Genomic DNA, 11,858 nt, shown 5'->3' with positions numbered 1-11,858 from the left:
TTATTATTAATATAAACTAGATGAGATAGTTTTTGGTACTCACCAGTGGCGGCTGGTCAGAGGAGGCAAGGGAGGCTTAGCCTCCCCATAAATTTTTTACACACGCTACACTGTTTTGTTTACTTTGCTTCGCGTTAGAGATATCGCAAAACGTTATTTGAACAAGTTGTTCCAAATAATATTCTAACCACACATACCAAATTTCAGCACAAAATTCGCACTTTTAGTTTTTTCATTATTTGTAGCCGGGATCCTAAAATCGCAGAGGAGGCTGCTGGCCGGAAAATCTCACTTGCTAATGCTCCGCGTAGCCCAGCAGCGTTTAAGGATGGTTTAAGGAGACTCGGTCTTCTTAGAGCTGCACATCGCTTAATGCACACGCTGCCCGGAGATCGGGCAAGTGAGATTTTTCGGCCAGCAGCCTCCTCTGCGGATTTTAGGATCCTGACTACAAATAATGAAAAAACTAAAAGTGCGAATTTTGTGATGAAGTTTGGTATGTGGGATTAGAATAATATTTGGAACAACTTGTTTAAATAACTTTTTTTGATATCTGTAATGCAAAGCAAAATATCGGTAATTTACCGTGTTTTTGCATTCGCCGAGTAAGCCGCTTTTAGAATTAAAAAAATCAGTTGAGTATCTTAAACAATGTAAACCTTCAACCTGTTTGGACTACAAAACTTCAAATCTGTATTTATTTTGATATGCATATCTACTTACAGAGATAGAATTGTTAGCAAATAAACGAGACAAACTTTGGTACATAATACACTTTTACAATTATACTATTTTTAAAATTATATGATATTATGAAATAATTATGAATTATGATGATATTATAACGTAAATAAAAAATGTTCAAAAAAATGGGGTCTTAAATTAGATTTTTTTTTTGGCGAATTTTTTTTGCTAGTACAAATTTGTCTAGATAATTTAAAGTTAGGCATAGCCTCTCCTATTGAAAAAATCACGAGCCGCCACTGGTACTCACGTCAGGTTTGCTACGTTGACATGCAGTTTGCACCATAACTATGTGGAGTAAGTAACAAAATTATTTTTAACTGTGATTTTATCATTTAAAAACTGATAAAATTTAGCAACGGTTTACAACGTGACATATATTACCCGTATCAGGACCGTACTTAAAATAACGTCTTATTTATTATTGTATCTAGTCCAGTTATAAAATCTCTGCATTTGATACGGAATAAAAGATAGTGAAAAAGAAAAGTCTGAAAAAAGAGGAAGTTAAACTATGTTTGTGGTATTTTAATTTATGATTTATTTCCATTACTTATTATAAAGTGCTACAATAAAATTACCGCCAGTACTTTTATATTCATCAGATATACCTGTCCTATCTATGTATAAACTACCATCTTTTCGACCATTATGTGTTTCTGGTAGCCCATGATATACTTTACCTACATTGTTTCCTCCCAAAACTGGAAGGTGACCCACTCCCATATATACCGTTGCGTTGTATCCTAATATGGAATTGGCCTCCCAACCAGCTACTATGGGGGCAAAAGTAGAAGAATGCAATAGATCATCAAAGTTTTCTGCTCTTGTCGATTTCCATACCAAGTAAGTAGGGTTTTTTAAACATAGGATCTAAAAATAAAAGTTCTTTTTAGCTTTATGTAGGACTTCAGACACTGTGTCATATATCTATTTGGAGTGTGTTAGATAGACAAGGGAAATAAATGAGCTATAGGGAGTGTTTGAGTCTGGAGGGAGATGGTAGAGAAGATAGTGATGGATGAACGATGGTCGGACAAAATCCACACTTATGTGAGATTGGGATGCAAGGGATAGTGATGCGCAACTTATAGCCTCTCCTATCCAAATGTCAACCTCACCTGCCCGTGTAATGGTCTTGATAATGACCTTTCGGTGCATCCTGCCAGATAACAAACGAGGCTCTGACGTCCGAGCGATTGCCGGTATAAGCAATCCCCCCACTTACTGGCCAACGGCTCCGGGTGGATGAGCTTATAAGTGGAAGAACTGATAAGTGGAAGTGAAAGGGCACCTTTTTGTCCTGAGATTAATTAATCGGTCTTGAAGACGGATGAACCTATTAACAACGTAACGGTCAACGGCATAAAGATGCAGAGGGCAACGGGGAACCACTGCATTAAAGAATCGGAGAGTACCCCTAGTACAATTAGCATGAATACGACAAATCATAGAAACGATATTACTGATTATGGAACTCGGATACCAAGATCCGGCAGAGGACAATCAGAAGACGGCAAGGCCTTCTCGGTCGCCAGCAGAAGAAATCGTTGCCAATATAATGTAAAGATAAACCTCACCATCAGCACATGGAACGTTAAAACATTATACGAGGCAGGTAAGACTCATATTGCAATCAAGGAGATCGATAAACTATCAGTAGACATAATGGGAATAAGTGAAATGAGATGGACGAATTCTGGGCAATGTAGAATTAATGATTATCACATATATTATTCAGGTAGCCCTAGTGGAAGACACGAAAATGGGGTAGGTATAATCTTAAATCAAGAAACTGCCAGACATGTTAAAAATTTTGTAACTATATCGGAAAGAATACTCCTCCTTTAACTTAATACTTACCCAATTACAACTAACATTATCCGGGTATATGCCCCTACAGCTGACAAACCGGACGAGATAATTGAAGCATTTTATAATGAACTAACCAACACCTTAAAATGCCTCCCCAAAAAGGATTTAACTTTGTTTATGGGTGATCTAAATGCCAAGATTGGTAAGGGACAATCGGGAGAATTCATAGGGCAATTTGGACTTGAAGAAAGAAATGAACGAGGGGATCGACTGGGTGAATTTGTGGCAGAAGAATAGTTTGTGATTACTAACACTTACTTCAAACTCCCTTACAGAAGATTATATACATGGAAAGCACCTCAAGAAACTCCAGGCCGCATAGTGAGAAAAATCAAATAGATTACATCATGATTAACCCTTAAACGCCCAACCTTTTTTAGGTTCCATGTACGCCCAAGGGTGGGTAAAAAATGTCCACCTCGAAAATAGCTAATATATTTATTGAGAGTTGTTGGAAATGGATTAAACATAAGGATCTTATGCTTAATAAACACAGCATCTTGTAAAATATTAATATAAACAATTTACAAACCTTACAACAAAATTACAATGTACATCAAAATTAACATACCAGTAAAAGCCAGTAAATCAAATTTGTCGATTTTCTCCATATTCTTCCTTTCTGCCTCCTCACTGGCGAATAATTATGTCGATTATGTAATTATACGTCAATAATTATATGGATTATGTTCCTACCAACGAGAAATTATATAGAAACTTTTAGTAACAAGTTTTACCAAGGGTGTACTTTTTATGCCCACCCATATTTAACTCAAGCTATTACTTTTATTTTCAAAAATATCGGTAGATACAATTTAACATCCGATAAAAGGCTGTCTTTTTAACAATAAATAATTTTTGTAAAATTTTTAAACACGCAATAAGTATGTTACAAGGGAATACACATTAGGTGGACATTTTTTACCCACCCTTGGGCGTTTAAGGGTTAATAAAAGATTCCGTAACAGCATAACATTAGTCAAGACATACCCAGGAGCTGATATCAAGTCAGACCATAACCCACTGATTCGCAAAGTTAAGCTCAGGCTAAAGAAGGTTAGACGTAGTGTCAATCCAAAATTCGACATCAGGCTATTAAAAGACCAAAACACAGAACAGAGGGTAAAATAGTATATACAGAACAACTGGAATACCGTTATTCAATCGGATGTAATGGACCAGGAGATAGAAAAGTTGCATACAGTTTCACAAGACATACGTGAGAAATTCCTCAAACCACCAGAAATAAAGAAGAAATCGTAAATGACAAACGAGATTTTAGATATGATGGAAGAGAGGCGAAAGTCCAAAGATCAGGACATGTCATTATACAAAAGAATAGATAAGAGATCAAAAAATCAATTAGAATAGCTAAGGATACACGACTAAGAGAACAGTCTGCGAAAATCCAGCAATTGCAACATAAACACGATTCATTCAATATGCAAAAAAAAGTTAAAGAAGCTGCAGCCTTATACAAACCTAGAAGAGTTGGGTGTTTGGCAGATAACCAAGGCAAACCACTGTTAAGTGTTTGAGGAGGAAAAACTAGACACGTGGAAGAAATATGTGGAAGTAACTTTTGCAGATGAAAGGCAGAATACCACCGAAGACACTGAATGCCAAACAGGACCCCCGATTACCATTGAAGAAGTCACGTCAGCTATTAAAACAACTAAAGACGGTAAAGCTGTAGGGCCTGACCAGTTTTATGTAGAATTCCTAAAACTTATGGATGAACAAGGAATAAAATTGATAACAACTGTATTCAACAAAATATACATAACTGGAAAAATACCCCAAAGCTGGTTAAAGTCGAACTTCGTAACTTTACCCAAAAAAGTAAATGCCGAGAGGCTTTGTTTGCTGTCCAAGTGCTTATGCAAAGATGCAAAAGATGTTGACTGTGACGTGTATATTTGTTTTGTCGACTACAATAAGGCATTTGATAGAGTAAAACATGATAAACTCATAAACATCTTGAAAGAAGCGGGAGTAGATGAGTAGAGACTTGAGAATCATATATAATTTGTATTACAACCAAACTGCCAATATTAAAGTGGATGACCAATTGACAGAGACAGCCTTCATAGATAGAGGAGTGAGGCAAGGATGCATCCTGTCCCCGGTGCTGTTTAATATATACTCTGAATGTATCTTCGAGCTGGGAGAAATACAGGAAGGCGTATTAGTCAATGGAGTGCGTCTGAACAACATTAGATATGCCGACGACGCTGTAGTTTTTGCAGACAGTCTAGATGGTTTGCAAAGAATAATGTCGCGCATATCAGATATAAGTAGAGAATACGTACTTGATCTCAATACGAAAAAAACAAAGTACATGGTAGTCACTAAGCGCGAAATATTAAATACACAGTTATTGGTTAACCAACAACTAGTTGACAGGGTCGACAGCTACACATACCTTGGTACCAACATAAACAGCCAGTGGGACTACTCAAGTGAAATAAAACAACGCATAGGAAAAGCAAGATCAGCGTTCATAATGATGAAGTCTCTTTTCAGAAGCCACGATTTACCTCTTGCTACCAAAATCTCTATCATCAGATGCTATGTATTTTCTACATTATTATACGGAGTAGAAACCTGGACACTTTCCAAAGCTTCTTTGAGAAAACTCGAGGCATTCGAGATGTGGTGTTACAGGCGCATTTTGAGAATTTCGTGGGTGGATCGTGTGACTAATGTTGAGGTTCTACGTAGAATAGGCAGGGCCTATTTTACCACTAGGCCCGCGAGGCACCTGCCTCGGGCCCGTATTTGAATGGGGCCCGGAAAGATCACGAAACAAAACATGTTTATTACAATAACAAAACAAATTTTCAAAATTCTTTCAGTTTACGAACAGGCAATGATAAATGATAACCATAAGAGTTATACCTAATTAAGTGGATAGGCACAAACTTTCGGCTTCAATGCTCTTTAAATGCATTCATTTTTTCAAGTCGTCAAAAAACTAATAAATATTTAAAAAAAAAATAGACGCAGAATGAAAGATTACATTATTACCGAGGGCCGAATGTTCCTTAGAATAAATAAAACGTTTCTTTTGAATAAGATATGTATTTAAAATTAAAAATCACACTCAGTTTTCTTTTTTTTTTTTTCACCCCTGTAACTTATTAAAATAAACATTATCGAAGATTTCAGGGACTTTCGGCCCTCGGTAGTAACGTAATATTTCATTAAGCGTTTAAATTTTTAAAAAATACTTATTTAGTTTTCTCAGGCTTCGAAAAAAACCAATGTATTTAAATATCATTGAAGCCGAAAGTTTGCGCCTATCCCCTTAAACAATGTTTAATTGTTTAAATATAAATTTTATTTTTATTGTTAATAAAAATTTTATTTTCTTGTGCAACTATATTTCTATTAAATAATTAATATGTACATTTAAAAAAGTTATTACATATTATTATTAAATTATATTTAGGGGCCCGAAAATTGTGTAGTGCCTCGGGCCTGATTTGAAGTAAAATAGGCTCTGAGAATAGGCAAGGAATGCGAGATTATTAACACAATCAAAAAGCGTAAACTAGAATATTTTGGCCATGTTATGAGGAATGAACAGAGATATGGCTTGTTGCAACTTATTTTTCAAGGCAAGGTATTTGGAAAGAGAGGACCTGGGAGAAGAAGAATATCTTGGCTTCAAAACCTGAGAAAGTGGTTTAATACATCGACAACCGGACTATTCAGAATAGGAGCAAGCAAAGTTAGGATAGCCATGCTGATGGCCAACATCCGGAACGGATAGGCACCTTAAGAAGGAGAAGATGTGAGAAAGGTGCTGTCCATAAAAGAGAAGGAAGAGCGGGAGCTAGAGGCAGTAACAGGTATCTAAGGAGGCAGAACTGGGTCCGCAGAGGTTGGAAGAAGAACACGTTGACAGCATAGGGGTAAAGAACGTGGTGCTTGGATTATTGTGAGAAACGGAAGCTGATGTGTAATTGCGAGTGCCTGAGAATCCGGCAAAAGGAGGACATCGGGGGAAGGCTCTAACGGACGGTTCCACCCCGATGCCCAAGTATGATAGGGGTGGGGTTTAGCTGGTCCCAGCCACATCGGAGTTACGGAGGGCAGGATGGTCCGACTTAGGGCCAAACTCGTCGACGTGACTCTGATGAGGCTTTAGCTTAGGAACCCAGCACTCTCGGAAATGTTTACCTCCGACGTCTATTTACAGATTTCCTACCTAGTGATGAAAAATAAAACAAAGAGGGAGCGGAAACAGAAATCATCGGTTTAACAATAATCTGTACATCGTAGAAAAACGTTTCTAAGAAAAGTGAAGCTGAGATAATTGTGAAAAAAAAACGTTTATTAGCACTTTTTGTGTAGGATGATTCGTTATATTAGAAACAAGGCCTAAAGTTAATTCGCGCGAACTCCATTTTTTTCTTAAATTTCTATTAACTAGATGGTAAAAAGTTGAGTTTTCTCGCGTTACTGACATTCAAAATCCTCGGTCGCTTCAAGAGTTGTTTCTGAGAGAACAGGTTGTTTCTAAAAAACAACATTTTTGTTCAAAATTATCTCAGCTACATTTGTTGTTCAAATTATTTTTTTCTATGAAGTAAAGATTCTTGGTAAGTGACGAAAACATAAATAAATATGAAGCGACGAGAAGAAACGCGAAAAAAATGTGTAGGAAGAAGAAAACGGAGGATATGGAGAAAAAGCTTCAAGAGATAGAACAGCATTATATTAATAAAAATGTAAGGAACTTCTACCACGGGGCGAAAAGGAGCAGTGAACAATGTGCGAAAAAACAGAATTACTACAAGAGCAAGGAAGGGCACCTGATAGTAGATAAGCAGGGGAAACTAGATAGGTGGCAGGAGCATTTTAGAGAGCTACTTAATGAAGAACCGTATGGAAGTGATGGGGGACAAGTAGAAATGATAGAGGAAGTTAATGACCCGGCGGAAACAACGGAAACTCCAACTGTGGAAGAAATAAGAGAAATCATACATAGCATGAAAAACAATAAAAGTGCAGGTAGCAATGGTATTACTGCAGAATTAATCAAGCATGGGGAGAAGCACTTATAACGCGAATATATAGCCTGCTGAAGGAAATTTGGGAGCGAAAGGAAATGCCGGAAGTATGGAGAGAGGCAATAGTATGTCCCATTCATAAGAATCAAGACAGGGACGCAGTGGCGGCTCGTCAGAGAAGGCAACGGAGGCTTAGCCTCCCATAATTTGTTTACACATTTTATGTCATCTCTGGGATATAATATTTCTATAATTATTGAGTCACTGTTTTGTTTATTTTGAATCACGAGAAACAACAAGCGCTCGTACTAATACAAAGTGTAAATTATTGCACACTTTTAACTAAACGCATCTGCAACGCATCTATATGCTACCCTCTATACGCTGTGAGCAGCTCCTCATATCCCTACCAAGGGAGGCAGAAACCAGACTGAGTGTTATAAGTTACGACAAACTTCTCGAAACCAGCAATATAGTTTTCTATGCGTACAATACTACTCGATAGGGAAACGTAATATTATATCGCTTCACGTCATACTACTCAGAAATATAAGGCAAGGGAGGCTAAACCAGAATTAGGCTCCCTTGTGTTTTTAGCTATATTCTATAAGGAAGTTAATAGTCAGGGTATTTCTTGGTGTGATTTTATCATTTCATATTTTTTTAATTAGTGTTTGGTGAATTTTTGTATCTTATATATTTTTATTTGTGTTGTTATTGGCTTGGTAAGGTTATTTTTACAATTTATGTACCGTTCTTTGTTTATATAAAATGGATAAGTTAAACGAAATCAAAATATCTGAAGATATAATATTGACTGGTTGCTCAGGAATAATTTTAATACTTTGTATATAATATAATAAAGCTTATATTATTAAAACTTTAGGAAGACCACAGCCAAATTTAACTATTATTAAATCCTCAGGTAATCGTCAAAATCGTGCATTTAATATTAATTGGTTTAATAAATGGGACTGGTTAACCGGGTCTATTAAGAGGTAAAAATTTTTTTGCTATCCTTGTATCTTATTTTCAACACAAACCGAACATACAACCTGGTCTAAAATAGGATATTCAGATCTAAAAAATTTACCTCGTTCAACTGAATGACATTCCAAATCTAAAGATCACATATTTTCGTCGTGTAAATTAAAACATTTTGCTAAACAACTACTTTAGATACAGCTCAAAAAGAGGCCATAATTACAATAATCAGGTTTTGGAGAATAGGATGAATTTAAATAGGCTTATCGATATAACAATATATTTGGCTTCGCAAGAATTAGCTTTTCACGGACACGATGAAAGTGATGAGTCCATTGATCGCGGCAATTACAAGGAATTTCTATCACTGTGGAGTGAATATGACTCAAAATTCAAAAAATTTCGTTAATTTTAGATTTAATCCTGTTTTTATAAAGTTCTTAAATTACATTTTTTGGTGCATTTTTTGCTAGTGCAAATTTGTCTAGATTTTTTACAGTTAGAGCCTCACCTATTGTAAAACTCACGAGCCGCCACTGCGAGAACTACAGGGAGTGAACTACAGGGGTATCACTCTCCTAGACGTAACATATAAGGTACTCGCCAGAGTCATAAGAAACAGATTGAAAAGGCACTTAAACGAGTAGGTTGGTGAGTACAAGAGAGGATTCAAAAGGATTCAAATATTTGTGTTAAAAATGATTCAGAGCAGTACGTACGAGCAACAGTTAAAGCTGAATATAGATTTATCACCTCTTTATAGATTTCAAACCAGTTTACGATTCTGTGATAAGAAGGAGTCTATACCAGGCTCTAAGCGTACTCGAAATTCCGGAAAAGATGATCAGTCTAGTAAAAGTAACCTTAATAAAGACCGATCAGAGGGTAAGAATAGAAGGAAGCCTAACAGGAAAATTTGAAGTTAAAAGGGGATTAAAGCAGGGAGATCCGCTATTTACAGTGCTCTTCAATTTCTTGTTGGAGACAATATTGAGAGAGAGTGGAATACGAACGATAGGTATGATCTATGACAACAGAAGCCAGGTTCTGGCTTTTGCGGACGATGTAGTGCTAATGACAAGAACTGAGAGGGAACTGCTGAGGATTTTCAAACTCTTTGAAGTAAAGACAGCAGTATGGACTGAGGATTAACGAGCAAAAAACAAAGTATATGGAAATGGAACAGACCGCATATGAAGAAACATCACTGAAGCTTACCGTAGATAACGCCAGTAAAGAGCATTGCTTCAAAAAGATGACGGAGTTTGAGTATCTAGGAGTAACTCTAACAAGTAAGGGGGACGAAAGCCAAGAAATTGAGAAAAGAATTTCGAGAGGAAGGAAGACCGTCGGAGCACTGCAAAAACTCCTAAGAGCAAAAAATATTTCCAGAGAGGCAGAATTGAGATTATACTGAACAGTAATCCAGTCCACAGTCCTTTACGGAAGCGAAACATGGGTCATGAATAAGAATCAAGAAAATATGCTGAATATCTGGGAGCGGAGTGTCCTAAGGAAGATTTTCGAGGGAGTAAAAGACGATGAAAACGTTTGAAGGAGACGAACAAACGTAGATATCAGAGAGCTGTACAGGAAACCAGAAATAAGCCAGATAGTGAGAACAAAGAAACATAGTTGGCTAGATCACCTTGCGAGAATGGCGAAAGGAAGGTGGGCAAAGGACTCGCTGACGAGAGGGGAAGGAAAGAGGAGAAGCGGACGACTAAGAAAAAAGTGGCTAGAAGCATGTAAGAAAGATCTGGAAACAATCGGGATAACAAATTGGAGAACTGCGGCCATGGACAGAAGAAAATGGAGGAAAACCGTGGAGGAATTCCAAGCCATGGGTCTTTAAGGCCTGTTGAGCTACAAATATGTATAGATTCTTGGTAAATCCTTACGAAGGTACGTTTTAGGTAAAAGCCGAGAATTATGAGTAGCAAAATTATCTACATCGTTTTGAGGTACCAAAATTCACATTCTCACCAAAATTCACCGTTCTTAGGGACGAAAGCTCTGAAGTATGGATCATAATGATGAAAGAATATTGATTTTTATATAAATAAATATGCGCTTTTTAAACCCAAACCAATGTAGACGGTAACTCACGCATGCCTAGCTGAGTTCACAAGCTTTATTTTGAATGGAACGGCCTATAGACTCTTATTTTTTTAAGAACTTTTTAACAACCTGATCTCAATAAACTATATCATGTAGGGTGTATTATGAATACTACAAGGTAAAATTATTAAATTTTAGTGTATGGAAAACCTTTTATCCTGCCCTTATTCAAGAAAATTATAAAAAAATCCTGGTACACGTCCAACATAAAGATACATTTAAATGTACAGGGCGATTCGGTCCTGTACAGGTTGAAAACGAATGTCGGTACAAAAATTTTTTACTAAGCAAACCCCAATTATTTTTCAATTTTTTACCTCTCCTAGAGACGCTGAAAAGTTTTTTTGGAACACCCTGTATATCGAGTTCATAATATTATTCGTAAAAATTACACATTTATAAAAAAAGAATTTTTTTATAATAAAACGCTTTTATTATTTATAGGAGAGGATATAAAATAATTTGACGATATAAAATGTTTAAAATTACAAAAATTACACTATAATAAAAAAGTAATTTTTATAATAACACGGTTTTGTTATATATAGGACACAACATGTTTCGAAAGAATAAAATATGAATTTTTAGTAGGTGTATTAACTGTTAAAATTATAATTCCAAAAATTACACTAGTATAAAATAGTACTTTGTATAATATCACGGTTGTTGAAAATGGTATATATAATATTTATGTATAATAATTAACTTATAAAATACGAATTTTAAGTAGGTATATCAACTTTTATAATTATTTAAAAAAAATTAAAGAAAGATACGCAACAGCCGTGTTCGAACTAGGGAACTCTCGGTCTGCAGTCTAATGCCATTGACCCACCATCAATTTGTAGATATCGATTATTTATTAACGTACTTTAAAATATCATTGCATTAGCCACATTTTTAAAATAGTTTAAACTAAAAACAATTGATTTACCCATTAAGGGTGATTGATTAGTGGGGAAAAGCTCCGTAGATCCGTTATAGTAACAGATAGCAATAAAAGTTAATAACAAAAATTGTAGCCAACTTGGATTACAGATTGATGATCAGTAATCGTAAATTGTCAGTTTTAGACAATTCAGTCATGGCTTACGTAAAATTTGGAAAGATTTA

General features: G+C 35.9%; 1 protein-coding gene across 1 annotated transcript in view; it reads right to left on the bottom strand.

Annotated features, from left to right (window-relative positions):
* Positions 1–1,261: 1,261 nt before the first annotated feature.
* LOC114336807 (uncharacterized) overlaps positions 1,262–11,858 on the bottom strand; it is a 32,238-nt gene continuing 21,641 nt past the window's right edge. The window contains exon 3 of the mRNA XM_028287188.2: positions 1,262–1,617. Within this exon, the coding sequence (XP_028142989.2) occupies positions 1,294–1,617 (324 nt within the window). The 3' untranslated portion in view covers positions 1,262–1,293. The remainder of the gene's footprint in view (positions 1,618–11,858) is intronic.

The sequence above is a fragment of the Diabrotica virgifera genome, chromosome 7, assembly GCF_917563875.1.
Source record: "Diabrotica virgifera virgifera chromosome 7, PGI_DIABVI_V3a".
NCBI lineage: Eukaryota > Metazoa > Arthropoda > Insecta > Coleoptera > Chrysomelidae > Diabrotica > Diabrotica virgifera.
Note: the sequence above shows the minus strand (reverse complement) of the source record. Positions and strands in the feature narration are given on the sequence as shown.